The sequence below is a fragment of the Eurosta solidaginis genome, chromosome 1, assembly GCF_040869045.1.
Source record: "Eurosta solidaginis isolate ZX-2024a chromosome 1, ASM4086904v1, whole genome shotgun sequence".
In the NCBI taxonomy this organism is placed as follows: domain Eukaryota; kingdom Metazoa; phylum Arthropoda; class Insecta; order Diptera; family Tephritidae; genus Eurosta; species Eurosta solidaginis.
In genome coordinates this window covers 124291435-124306059 of record NC_090319.1, presented here as the reverse complement: position 1 = coordinate 124306059, position 14625 = coordinate 124291435, and the positions used below count along the sequence as shown (strand labels likewise).

The window sequence follows — 14625 nt, the reverse complement described above, 5'->3', positions numbered from 1 at the left end:
TCTAATGTTGTATAGTACTCATTACCTGCAAGCGATGCAAACAATTCGTCCATTATCGGCATTGGAAATGGTTGTTTCACCGTAACGCGGTTCATTTGTCTAAAGTCGGCACACAATCTATGCTTTTTATCTTTTTTCTCCACGAGAACTACCGGCGCAGCATACGTGGAGTCAGATATACGAATTACGTCTTTTGCCAATAAATCTTGTATTATTTCATCCAAGATTGGTCTTTTCGCGAAAGGTAACCGGTATGGTTTCATATTAATAGGAGTATCGCTGTCAAGCTTTATATTCATTTTTAGCAACTTGGCTTTTCCAAGAGTATTGAAACGGCCTTCGTATTTTCGCAACACTTTCTTTAAGTTTTCATTTTCAACGGTCACGTTATCAATTATGTTCACTTTGGATTTGACCCAACAATCCTGTCCATCAATCACAAAAATATTTCCGTTTGTACATAACACATCTCTTCCCACTAGCACATCATAGTCCAGTTTATTGTCATCGATTATCAATAGATTCGCATCAACACACACATCGTCAATTATCATATTACTTTTCATAAGCTCAAAACATTCATATTCGCCTCCTGCGAAGCCTTTCAACTGAACAAAACATTTTTCTTTCAAATTATTTTCAAATTGATTTGCAAAATTTCTTTTAATTAACGATCGCGCACTGCCTGAATCTATTAGCGCTTCAACTACCACATTGTTTATTTTAACCATTTTCATATTACAATTTTCTTTGTTTTCTTCAATTGTGTTACACTTAGATTTTTGTGTTGCTTCACAATTGTCTACATCATGCCCATACTTGTTGCATTTTGTACACTTTTGAGGCTCTGTGCAATTTCGAGAAATGTGCCCTAGCTTGAGACCAATGATATTTTGTACGCTCCCAAAATCTGAGCATGTTCTTCGTTCAGTTGGATACTCTCCCCTATCACAACACATATTTGTCGATGGGTATGTATTTTGCACACATGTTGGTACATGCATGTTCGTGGTTACGTAGTTAGGTTGTGAAATACCAGCAAAATGTACTCTTCGCGTCGTATTTGGGATGTGTTGTACATTAAAATCTGCGGTATGACTTGGCATACATATTCTTGCTGTTCGATCATATTGAAATTGCATTTCTGTAGCAGCATTGTAAATGCTTGCGCTCGTCGACTCTCCTACGTCACGATTCATTGTATACAAATATTTCGCATTATACTATACTCCAGCGGTATTCTTTCCACTGTAGCATATCGGCTGCTGCACAGCTGCAAAGGAATGAGGAGACAAACCAACTGTTGTTCTCTCTGTTCCTACCGTTCGTATATCTCTACGATTTGGTAACGTCAGTAGTGCGATAGAGTGAGAAGATTGACATAGCGTCGTCAAATCATCTCCTGCTCTCATCGTCGGCGCCACTGAAACATTTTAAATAATCCGTTGATTCGTGGGAATCAATTCATCTGTATGCGAGTTTGTATATATGTTATCGAATGTTCTGGAAGTTGAGCCTTGCATGTGGCGTTCCACCATATCTTCTGAAGATGCTGATGCAATTTCGTTACGATTTTCATTATTTCGCGAGGGTGACGATGCACTTAGCGGCGGTGTTTTATTAATACTTTTGCGAACCGAATTATCTATGGATGTTTCTATTACCCGTAACCGGCGTTCAATACTTTCATTTAGCGCGCTTTCGAATTGATCATTAAACTGGTGCTCGCAGAGCTTTTCAACCAGCTTCGCTTTGTTACCGGCGGTGGATAATCCAAGTTCACGCAAACGCTGGCGCAAATCTACTACTGTCATTTCACTAATCTTTTCCATTCTTATTTTATTTATTCTTTAGGTGTAAATTACGTGTCTCACTTATGAACGTGCAACACTTTTTTCCTTATAGGCGCTTTGAATTTCGCGCACGAATCTACAACTTTTACTGTCAGGCATAGATCACGTCTCACTTCTGAACTGCCAGGAACTTACCGAGTGGTCATTTACTCTTTCAATGTTTGTCAGAAGTTTTTATATAAAATATAAAAAGTATTTAATAATTCAAAAGAATGGAAATTACAAAGTTTATGAAATACAAAATTTATGATATTTTAAATTTCAATTAATTCATTACTGCCGCGCGATACCAATTTGTTTTAATGTTCTTCGTCAACTCTTCTCAACTAACTCCTCTTTCGCTTCGAGTCGCTCTTCGTTGTCATGTCAAATAGGGTTGCATTTTTAAGTATGTGACAGAAGCTTCTAGTATATGCCAAGAGAACGGAGTTTGGTCGTTAAAACAAACTTCTGGTAACACTACGGGCTCAATCAGTCTATGTGAGATCCTCTTGTACCGGCCAGTTCGTTTAATCACAAATTTTTGTAGGAATTCCATAATTCCTGAAATTTAAGGTTTTACAACGAATTCGACACATTTGTGAATTGCCGAACTGTAAACCAATTAAAGAATACCCAAATTTGGTCCATTTCTTTGAGATTAGGTCATTTTTTCGATGAATTTTGGTCCCAAATGAAAATATGGTGTGGCAACCGTGGTTGAGATACCTATGCCATCGGTCGCAAAGCGCACGTTAGAGGGATAGTATTTATGAAAATAAGGACGATTCGCCTTATATTATGTACGACGAAACCAAAAAAATTATTGAACACAGCTTCGAACACTAAATATTTGCAATTTGCTTTGTGACTTTTATTCAGGTCGGGAGCAAGATTTCATTCCGCAAGCAGTTGGTGAAAGGAACTCGGAATGGACCGAGGAAGTTGCTGGTTCACTGAGTGGTGCTTCTGGTGGCCAAAAGAATATTCAGGAAGAAATTGATTCCATTGTGGCGCAAATCCAGCGCCAGTCTGATTGGTTGACTTCGGACACTTTCGATGCAATGAATGTTGAGGCGTCTAAACATCATAAATAGGGCTTGGGATAGGCTTGAGGTAAAGGGTCGTGAACTGCAGCAGAAAACTCGGAAAGTATCGCATATAGAGGATAAGGTTAGTAGATCGATGCCACATCCGTTTACAGAACTGCTTATACAGGTCGTCTTCTGACATTCGAGAGTGGGTACAGTTCCGTGACATATTTACAGCTAAAGTTCTCCAAAACCCACACCTGCAGAGGCTCCACTTTAAAGCTATATTAGGGGCGATGCATCCAGAGTGTTAGGGTATTGGCTGCATCCAAAGAACAGTTTTGCTGAGGCGTGGGGAACGTTATGTTTGGCGTATGATAACGAATACTTATGTTATTCAGCACATTGTTCCTCAGTAAACAACTTGTCATCTTGGCCAAAGGCTAGGCATGCCCCAATTAGAAATATGCATGATGTAATGCGGAATACTATTAAGTAGCATTGAAACAAGGCAATTGGGACCCAAAGAGCAAGGCGACTTGTTTATATTAAACTGTTTGGAGTAACGATTAGATAGCGCATCGCGTTTACAGTGGGAAATGGTTCAGCCTATAGATCGCATTTCAGGCTTACAGAATGATTGTTGATGGCTCGAGCGTCGAAGTAGTGGGCTACTAAGTAATGCTACACATCCTAACTACAGACATTATCAAACTAATAGCGTTTCTTTCCTGAAAACAATGCTTCCCTAAATAAATGGTAAAACCTTAACAGAGTTGCTTCTATCGCTAAAAAGTGGCAACTTTTATCGTAAATAAAAAGAACATAAATGGCTACCCCGTGTATCAGCTGATTCTCAAAAGCGCACTGTCAAGAAATAATAATAAAAAACCAAATTTTCACAATTATTGTAAAACTTTTACGCAAATGGAAGGTTTTATGCATTTTATGGAAATGGACAACCAAAATGTTAGCCTATCATTCATACGCTTTACAGCGTAAGTATGAATAATATTTAAAGTACAATGTCAAAATTCCAATGGATTTTCGTCTTTGCAGTGTGGTCAGAAGGTGAAACACGTCTCCTCTTCGATAGGTACGCCCAATACTTACCTGATGTTGGCCCACTGAAAGCACTCAAAAATAAAAACGATATGTGGGTAAATATTTCAACAGAAATTGAAGGGAAAAGCCCGGAACAGAGTGAGGATCGCTATAAAACGATCATCCGGCGAAAAAAAGAAGCTGTGCCGAACAAAAACACAACAGGAGCAAAAAGACCAAAAATATATTTTGAAAGCGAGCTCGATGAAGTTTGTAAAATTGATGACTCCCTTGCACCCGAATCCAAGTGAACAGCCAAAAGGCTGTTGTTAAATGCAAGGAGGTTGTTAAATGCGAAACAAAGAAAAAAGTAAAATCAATCCAAGAGACATTGAAGGAAATTGCACCAAATAAAGAGGAATCACGGGAAGGGCGTCATCGGGAAAAAATGGAAGCAGCGGATAAAATGCGAAGTTTGGTAGAAAAAATACTGGAATATAAAAGTCAATGGAAGTCTTAATTACAGCCATGGTCGTGCCCAACTATGATCACAGCACAAAACCTGTTAAAGTTCCTAGACCAAATTAAATTTTAAGACTGAATTAATATCATTTATTGTTATGCAAATTTTGTGAAGTGTGCAACAGGCTATAATGAACTTCGCCATGGTTTCCACATTGTGAAAATCTAGGCGCATTAGCTGGCGAAACCGAGATTTTAGGACCCCAACCGCGTTTTCAATTTGTACGCGCGTTTGGCAAAATTTTAAATTATACTTCCTCTCTGTTTCGCACATATTTCCATAATCTCGAAATGGTGTCAGTAAATATTCAGTGGTATTCAAAGTGGTATTTTGGTGCGCATGCATTTTGCAATTCACTTCCAATGAAAGATAATTTTAAAACGCGTGAGTCATGAATTTTACTTGGTACGCCTGTGTACACGTCCAAAAAACGTAGCTTTGCATCGCAAATTCCTTGTAGGGTTATCGAAACAGAGTCGTGCCTGTTTGTATAAGTGGAACGGATTTTACCCTTAGGCTTTCTCGCGGTAATGTACGTACTATCTATAAATTTAAATATTTTATTTAATTTTTTAAATAGTTTTATTTATTAATTTAAACAAGGTCTACTGATACTAATACTATATCGTAGAGCACGACCTTCGCATTCAAATTGCAACCAAATTCTAATCAGCAAGAATGCCAATAAGAATTGGCCTACCGCTTACTTGCTCTCTGCTGTAACAAGAAACTGGTTTTCGCCATGAAACAAACATTATACAAAAATAGTGAGGTTACCGCTAGCTTACTCTATTCTACCATGCATTATACTCTCCCAGAAGTCAACGTTGTTCACCGCAAACATTATACTCTATTCGGTGAACATTATTATCATTATGAGAAAGAATTCCAATAAGAAATGGCCGTTATCATACAAACAGATAGCTCTCCCAGCAATAACCCACTCTTACATTGAAAGAGATGGCTATGCCGTTAAGTATTGTACTAGTGATGTTAAATTGTGCATCACTTAATCTTACATTGCAAGTGATGATGATGACGCAAAGTGTTGTACTCGTGATGTCAAACTGTGCATCACTTATTCTTACATTGCAAGTGATGATGATGTCGCAAAGTGTTCTACTCGTGATGTTAAAGAGTTCATCACCTACTCCTACACTGCAAGTCAAGGTGATGAGGTTATGTATTGTACTCGTGATGCTATAGAGTGCATCAGAAAGCAGATCGAACTACTCGGTCCGGGATTTCTTGTATTTTGGTATATCTTCACAATTAATGTACTTTATATCACATCATTAAATTGTGCTTGAAATCCCTCCTCGGAGAGAATGTTACTGCAAGAGGAGCAGCTCAGTTGGGTTAGAAAATTTAATGCATAGTAGTCAACCAATGGTGGCGGTAAGAAGAAATTTCCTGCATAATGTTTTTGATTGGCAAACTCGTGCCATATTACCTTTAGCTGTTTCCTTAGCAGTAAGCGGTAAAGGTTTCGTACTATTTTTCTTACATACTAGATTACATACATACATAAATATTGCTTACGTTACATACATATATCTTTCAAAACTGAATTGTTGAGTACAAAATCGTTATATGTATTTATAAAAGTTAAATTTCGTGAAATGCTCAGTTTACGGTCATTCGAAATCTTTGCTACGGACTCATGCCGGATTAACTCAAATTATGAAGCATCATTTTACTTATTTTCTTAAATTTATAGTTGGACATTATTCCAATACGTTTTAATTTAGATAATAATTCGAATGAAATTTTGTTGTAACAAAATTATTAAAAATAAATTTATTCCTGAATAAGTTGTTTTTCAATAAATGCTTTGATAGATAATTTATTTTTAAATATTTTTTTTTTTTGATTGAATTTTTGAAAACCCACAGTTTACTAATTAAAATTCTCAAAAATTATTTTGAATGCGCGTGAGCTTTTGAAATGTTAGTGTCGTTTCCTTTACATATTTATAATTCAAATAACAAAAAAACTAATTTATTCGTCATTAGAATGAGTTTTTCTCGACTATGTTTACATTTATGCTAAATCAAATATGATTTTAATTCGGATACAATTCAGACCTATTTCAAATTGTCTTTATGGACCACCCTCCCTGTAATAAGAACCGTAGATCCAAAATCTTTTTCTATTGTCTGTTCTTCTTAAAGGGGGTTTAATTTGTTGCCAAGTCTGGTGTTTCTCTTTACCATAACTTTGTCGCCCGCTTTAAATGAGCGTTCTACCCTACCCTTGTTGTAGGTTTCTAGACCTATTTGCTGAGCGTGTCTTAAACGTGCCGATACTTCCTTGCTTATATTTGTGTCGTCGGCCGTAGGTTGAAATATGTCTATTGGCCTTTTGTTAGTTACCGAATGAATTGTTTTATTGTATTCGATGGTCGACAATAAAATTAAATCCTGTGTGTCGTCAATAGCCGTTTCCAATTTCATGCATCTGGCAATCTCTATCAATGTACTGTGAAACCGCTCCACTTGCCCATTAGATGTGCTGTGGAGAGGTGGAGCATTAGCAACTTCAGTACCGAAACTGTTGGCAAGAAGGTATCTGACGGTATTCGAATTTAAAGACTTCTCATTATCGCAATAAAGAACCTTAGCGTTAGGAAATATGTTCAAAAGTTGTATGAGTTGGGGCTTAATGTCAACATTTGCTCTGGATGGTATAGTTTGCACAACCGCAAATTTGGAAAACTTGTCCAATCAAGTTAGAAAATATTTTGAATCTGTGGAAAAAATAACAACGTGAAGGATTTCTCCTATAATTGCTGGGATTGGTGTTTTTGCTATTATATGCTTTTGATGACGTCTATTATATTTCGATCTTGAACAGATTTTGCAGTTTCCGACCGCTTCTTTTACTCGCTTTTCCAGTTTTGGAAAAAAGTAATCATTCAAAATTTGTTTTACGTTTTCTTGTGCGGCGCGGTGAGCACGGTTATGTTCTGTTATTATGATTTCAAGTTGGTCATTTGGGTCAAAAATATCGGTCACAAATTTCCTGGCATATTTAAACTTGGTATTTGGGAATAATTTTACTATATCATGTTGGATGTAGGCTAGAATAGGCAAGCTGCAATGAATTGCGTTCACTACGTTGGTATTGACAAGGTCTTGAATAGTACCTAAGAGAGTGTTTTTGTTACGAAATTGAATTACATGTCTTGTTCTGTTTCCAAATATAATGATGAATGGATTGTCAGACTCTTCAATAATAATCTGATTTTTGAAGCAATTTACAGGTTTGGAATGGTATAACTCAATGACTGTTCGCTATGCATAGTTGCACAGTCGGAATTTGAGTTTTGTTCCAACATGTTTACGTGTTGTCGCGACAAAGCATCAGCAACATTATTTTCTTTTCCTGGTTTATAATGCAGTTTCGCATTGTGCTCATTGACAAACGCCTTCCAACGCTTTAGTTTCGCATTTGGATTTCTATCTGAAACTGCAAACATTAATGGTTGGTGGTCGGTAAAAATGTTTAAGTGGCTTACACCATACAGGTAATTTCTAAGGTTTTTTAATGCCCATACAATAGCTAGAAGTTCCCTTTCGTTTGTTGCAAAATTAAGTTCATTACCCTTCAAAGTTCTAGATATCATAGTAATTGGTCTTCCTTCCTGAGATAAAACAGCTCCTAGGCCATGGTTGGATGCATCTGTTGTTAAGTCAAAAGGTTTTTTAAAATCAGGGTAAGATAGCATTACCTCTTCAGATATCAAAATACGTTTCAATTTATCAAAAGTTTGGAACTGTAAAGAGTTTAATGTTATTTTTAATTTTTTTTTACTGATTAGCACTGAGTTTTCCGTTTTCACCTTTTAGGATGTCGGTCAGAGGTTTGGCTATGCTGACAAAGTCTTTAATGAAGCACCTATCTTGCCAGTCCTAAGAATGATCTTAAGCTGTATAAATATTCGGGGGCCGGGAAGTTTAGCATTGTATGTACCTTGTCTTGGCATGTTTTAATTCCTCCCCTTGATACAACAAGCCCCAGATATTCGATTTCATTTTTAAAAAATTGGGACTTTTCTACTGATACCCTCATGTTAGCATCATATAAGCTTTTTAGAACCCAGTTCACGTCTTCAATGTGTTGTTCTTTCGTTTTTGAAAATATTATAACATCCTCTACGTAAACATAGCAGATTTTACCTACTTGCTCCCTTAGCACATCGTCTATAGCCATCTGGAATATGCTAGGAGCGTTTTTTAGGCCAAACGGTAGTCTGCAAAATTCATATTTTCCGTTGCTTACAGAAAAAGCCGTTTTCTCTCTATCTCGTTCTGCAAGTTCGATTTGGTGGAAACCCGATTTTAAATCAATCGTTGAAAAATGTTGTGACTGACCCATGTTAGACAATATCGACATTACATTTGGTATTGGATATTTGTCGTCAATGGTAACTTAATTTAACTTTCGAAAATCTACAACCAAGCGTTTCTTCCTGTTGCCTAACTCGTCAAACCCTTTTTTGTCTACGACCCAAATTGGATTATTGTATGGGGATCTGGAAGGTCTAATAATGCCATTATTAAAGGAAGCTAGGGCTGTGTCTGCAGGGCCCCTAGTTTTGTTCCTAATTATTGCGACCGCTTGATAGTGCTTTGCACTTCTGTCATACCTCTCATATAGTTTGTAGGCTATGTGCGCCGCTTGCCTCCATGAAACATAATGCTCTTGTTTGCCGTCAAACTCGGGCTCAAATCGTTGGTCAAGTGTTTCGTCGCAATGGACATTTCCTACAATTGTCACCTCTTCAAAGGGTTCTACGTTTTCGGTCAGCGTAGTAGATAACTTCTTAGTCAAGTCGTATAATTTTTTATCAAAATCTTCTTTCTGTGATTTTAGTGCAGCTGATACCTCTGCCGTAACAATAGCCGTCAGCTCGGTAGTGTCCATACTATTTTCGTTTTTGTCTTTTAAAACTAATTTGTCAAAAAAGTGGGCTAGTTCAGAGTCCCACATAAACTTCAAGTACAAAACTCGGTTTTAAAGGTTTTTTACATAAACGAATACGTATTAGTTTAATGGGAAAAAATTTAGAAAATATTTAAAAAAGAAAAATCAGGAAAAAAATCAATAACGTATTGAAATAGAGTTATGATTTTTCTAACTATTTAAATGTTTCTTAAAAAATACTGAGCATATCATTTACATGCTGTTATTTTGATATGATTAATATGGTAGTCAATATAAACGTGGTTTTTCAAGAACCGTTGCTAGGTCCGTAATTAGTTTGCCCTTCAGATGTCATCCAAGGTAGTCTCATTTAATTTCGGCTTAGTTTACTGTACTTCACCGTTATATGTAAATTGTCATAACACAAAGATGTAATAACATAAAGCTCCGGTGTTTTAACCTTATTGTTATTGTAATGTGGCTTCTCAAGAACCGCTGCTATATAGCTGTAGTTGGTATACCCTTGAAACGTTAACCAAGGTTGCTCAATTTAAGTAAATTTTTTTCTCCACCACTATAGATTGCAGTAGCACAAATGCAATAATTTTCCGTTGTTTCAATTTTGTTTTTGCTTCAATATTCCATTTAATATACGTGGTGACTTCCTAAACACAGTTGGTTGATCATTTTTTGTAGTAATTTTTTCCAATGTCACCAAAGGTAGAAAGTTAATATCTTCTTTTAGAATTTGTTGCAATCAGTCCAATTAATTATTTGTGGACAGCTTTTTTCCACCATGAGTATCAATTTCAAAGTTTTAAAACTTCTCGAGTTTCACGTTTGGGCGCCAATTAAAATATTTTATTTAATTTTTTAAATAGTTTTATTTATTAATTTAAACAGGGTCTACTGATACTAATACTATATCGTAGCGCACGACCTTCGCATTCAAATTGCAACCAAAATCTAATCAGCAGGAATTCCAATAAGAATTGGCCTACCGCTTACTTGCTCTCTGCTGTAACAAGAAACTGGTTTTCGCTATGAAACAAACATTATACAAAAATAGTGAGGTTGCCGCTAGCTTACTCTATTCTACCATGCATTATACTCTCCCAGAAGTCAACGTTGTTCACCGCAAACATTATACTCTATTCGGTGAACATTATTATCATAATGAGAAAGAATTCCAATAAGAAATGGCCGTTATCATACAAACAGATAGCTCTCCCAGCAATAACCCACTCTTACATTGCAAGAGATGGTTATGCCGTTAAGTATTGTACTAGTGATGTTAAATTGTGCATCACTTAATCTTACATTGCAAGTGATGATGATGACGCAAAGTGTTGTACTCGTGATATCAAACTGTGCATCACTTATTCTTACATTGCAAGAGATGATGATGTCGCAAAGTGTTCTACTCGTGATGTTAAAGAGTGCATCACCTACTCCTACACTGTAAGTCAAGGTGATGACGTTATGTATTTTACTCGTGATGCTATAGAGTGCATCAGAAAGCAGATCGAACTACATGGGTGGTCATTGTGACTTAACTTATATAACCCAAAACGTTTGGAAATCCAGCAATCTGTACAAGGTAAAATTTTAGATAATGTATTGATTAGGTAAATTGTTTTCATGTATATACATTAGTACAACTTCAAAGCATTCTTCCGAACCTATGCGATTTTTGTTTGTAATGAAAAACTTCTTTTAAATAGATTTTACTGAGTATTTTTCTTCAATGTGTGTAAGTGTGCTGAAGTCTGAAGATAGATGAATGTACCTTTTCAAACTCCTTTGCTATTGCTTCTTTCTCTTCTTCCTCTTTAGGAAATTTTATTGATTTCGGCGCCACGTCTTCCACAAAAAAACTCAACACTCTATTAAAAGTTGAGTGAAGATTTGAAAACGATAAGTCAAGAAGATTTGCTACTTTTCTAAAGGTTGTTTTATTAGCGCTGAACCTAAAGGACACCGATTCATTAAATCCCTGTGTTATAACATGTGTGGTAATAAACTATGATCTGGGTTGACTGTTAATACTCGTCACTAAATATGCGGAGAGGTTTAAACTAAGTAATATTTCTGAGCAAAACACTTGTGTTGGTACGTGTACAACAAAATCATCAAAAATATGACAATCAAAATAATTTGCAAGAGTTTTTACTCATCATCAATTGAACCGATGTCAAAATACGTAGTTTCACACCCCACCGGTATGGCCTGAAGGTTTAATGTGGCCACATAAATCGTTCCCGAGATGGTCGGGCTAGCAACTTAATGGTGCTGTGGTACCGGAGCGTACCGGATCTGTATCCGGCAAAGGACCATCACATCGATAACAAAGCCAAAAGCCTTCGGGGAGCAACCTTATAGCTACAACAACAACGACAAAAACAGTGTCCTAGTGTATTACAGCTTCATACCATAAAAAGGAAGGCATATGGGCTTCTGCTGTTGATTTCGGTCTGCCTCCCTGGTAGCTCCTTTCCGTATAAAATCTGCTGGAAGGGTAGATCGCCACCAGATATTCTGCTCTTCCACGTGAAATACAGAAGTTGTTTTTAAACTACAAAAATATAATTAATGGATATGAATACATACATATGCTTTCTTGGCCAAATTGATACACTTACCTCCAAATCAGTGTAGGAATGCACAGATTTGGAGGTATGAAATCTTTTACTCTCGGATGAGCGCATCTATCAAAGAGTACGGTTTCCATTTCTTCATCAGACGATGAAGAAGAGTCCATAAATTCGTTTAAAAATTCATTAGGAATTATTGCTTCCATATTTAATTTGTCGCTTTTTAAAAAAATATGAAAATAAATTGTCACGATCAGCTGTTTTAGCAGGGTTATATTGGCACACCGTCATTTTATGTAGGGTGAAAAGCGTAACACTTTAGCGCTGCCAGCAGGTAACAACTTTTGCAAAAGAACGAAATACCCCGTAAGGGCATTGCCTGATTTTTAGAATAGAACAAAATATATTTACAACCCTTGCGCGGCGTGCAAAAAGCGTAACGCTTTTGACAGAAAAGAAAACGCTATAACAATCCTCGAACAAATCCTCAAGTACTCGCTGACAAGTGACGTTTTGTTTGATAGTACTTTCTGAAAGAACTTATGGACTGTTGATGCATTTAAAATTTGGACAGCGAATATAGTTGAAAAAGTAATTTCACTTGACATATGCGAGTTTACGTTCTACCTTTATATTTGTACAAACTATATAATTGAACAGTAATTATTATTTACCGGTGTTAAGCTCATTAATTCTTAAAAATATTAAGTAAAATTTAACAAACTATTAAACATACAAACATATTTGTTGTGAACTTACCACATCTTGGTTTGTTTTACCGTACATGCCATGCGCGAATACAGCAACCACAAAAAGATTTATAATGAATGACACAAATAGAGCTACTGTAGCCTCAATGAAAAAGTAAAAATTTGCCTCGCTTACTCTTTTTGGGTTACGACGATCAATATCTCGTGACTATAAATAGTTTTAATTCAAATGATATACTAATTGGTTTTTAATTCCTTTTTCATAAATAATATTTGCGGTAAAATGCTATAGTCTTGCCGTAATAAAATGACACGTATCTATATACATGCATTAGCGCCATGATAATATAAAAATACTAACTTTGACAAATATATCACAGGCTGCTACTCTAATTTTTTAGACAGATTCGACAAAGCAGTGTTCGCTGAAAAGCTTAAGTGGTCAGAAGCATGATACAAAAAATGGAGGTAGTTCCATTTAGTGTGACGTTAGCCACTTGACTTTTGCACGAACAGTGACATTTTCACCAAAAACAAGCTACCAGATTGAAAAATGTTACGAATTTTTCTAATTTTGATGGATTTCATATTAACGGATATGACTAGATTACTTTCATAGTTATTTTAAATACAAAAGAAAAAAATAATTAGCCGCATGCGTTGGAAATATTTGAATACGAAGTATCAGCCTAGAAAAGAAGGTTTTTAATAAGTTTTTCGAGCTCCCGAAAATTGCTTTTAGCCACTAGTTATGACAGTTCTTTTACCCGTTATGACCTTGGGGCAAGCCCCGCCTATACATATTCTGTGCCCTATAAGCTTTGACATGGACGTAGCATCCCACAAACGTAACACTTAAACACCTTCCACTCACTGCAGACTTTGGAGGTAAACTCTTTCTCAACATGCCTTGAGAAATATCCACTGTAGAGGCATGATAATAGGGCCATACTAGAACAACAGGATTTTTCGTGTATTTTTTCTGTCTAGGGGTCAAGCTGCCATAAAGACATGAGTCTTTATCCAATTTATGAGTCAGTATCCACTATTTTTCAATAAAATTGTATGTTTTACTGTATTCTGAATAGATACATATGTATGCACATAAATCGTGCTAAAGCATATTATTATTGTCTCCGATGACCATTGCGTTTTCATCCTGAAGGAAAATTTTCCATCCCGAAAAGACACAATTTCGCCTTAAACAGTAACGGTATGACAACGCTTCTAGCAAAATAAAACATTATGAAATTTCAAAAATTCCCAAATACGTCAAAAAATGTTGAGTGGAACTACCTTCTTTTTTATACCATGGTCAGAAGCACATTTGGAAGGCGTGTTAATTACTGCTGAGAGCGAACTTGATATTTAAAAATTCGTCTGAAGTGTGCATCTTTATGGTTGGATAGGGAAAGAGAAGAGGTGACCTCGAGGCAGGGGAAGAGGACGAGGTAAAGACAGCGGTGAAGGGACATAGAAAACGGGAGGCAAATAGAAAAGAAAATGTATAGCTGCGAGAAAAGAACAAGGGTTGGGACGAGGAGGGAAACAGAGAAAACAAAAGGATAGGAAGAGGAGAATAATAGGGACTGGGAAAGGAATATTGGGGCGACAGTGTCTAACCATAAAGATACCTAAAAACATCATTCAGAGTTAAAATATTCACATTCTTACAATTTTTCATTATTCTTACAATTTAATTGTATAACTTTGTCGATCCAAAGGCACCTTATCGCAAATAGTCCTATTGCCAAAATTTAGCTATATACTTACTTTGACTAAAGCTGAATGAAGATACAAATTATGAGGCATGATTACAGCACCAACAATTCCGACAGCCTGTAGTAAGACATCCGCATTGCAATCTTTACACCATGGCACAAACATACCTTCCAATACTTCGATTTGACTGGGCGCTGACACGATGTACTGCAATATTTCAAAAACTTAATCTACCAGATT

The 14625-nt window shown here is 36.3% G+C and overlaps 1 protein-coding gene and 1 pseudogene across 16 annotated transcripts in view; both read right to left on the bottom strand.

Moving 5' to 3' along the window:
• Nucleotides 1-14625, bottom strand: part of Mvl (Malvolio) — a 1196163-nt gene that overhangs the window by 710923 nt on the left and 470615 nt on the right. For 15 of the 16 annotated variants that reach the window (XM_067759805.1, XM_067759806.1, XM_067759808.1 and 12 more), the window contains 2 exons: nucleotides 14437-14592; nucleotides 12713-12871 (listed from right to left, as the gene is read on the bottom strand). The exons of the other annotated variant lie outside the window; for it this stretch is intronic. In XM_067759805.1, coding sequence (XP_067615906.1) covers nucleotides 12713-12871; nucleotides 14437-14592 — 315 coding nt within the window. The remainder of the gene's footprint in view (nucleotides 1-12712; nucleotides 12872-14436; nucleotides 14593-14625) is intronic. 16 annotated transcript variants of the gene reach the window in all.
• Nucleotides 4482-12159, bottom strand: LOC137238614 (putative nuclease HARBI1; annotated as a pseudogene).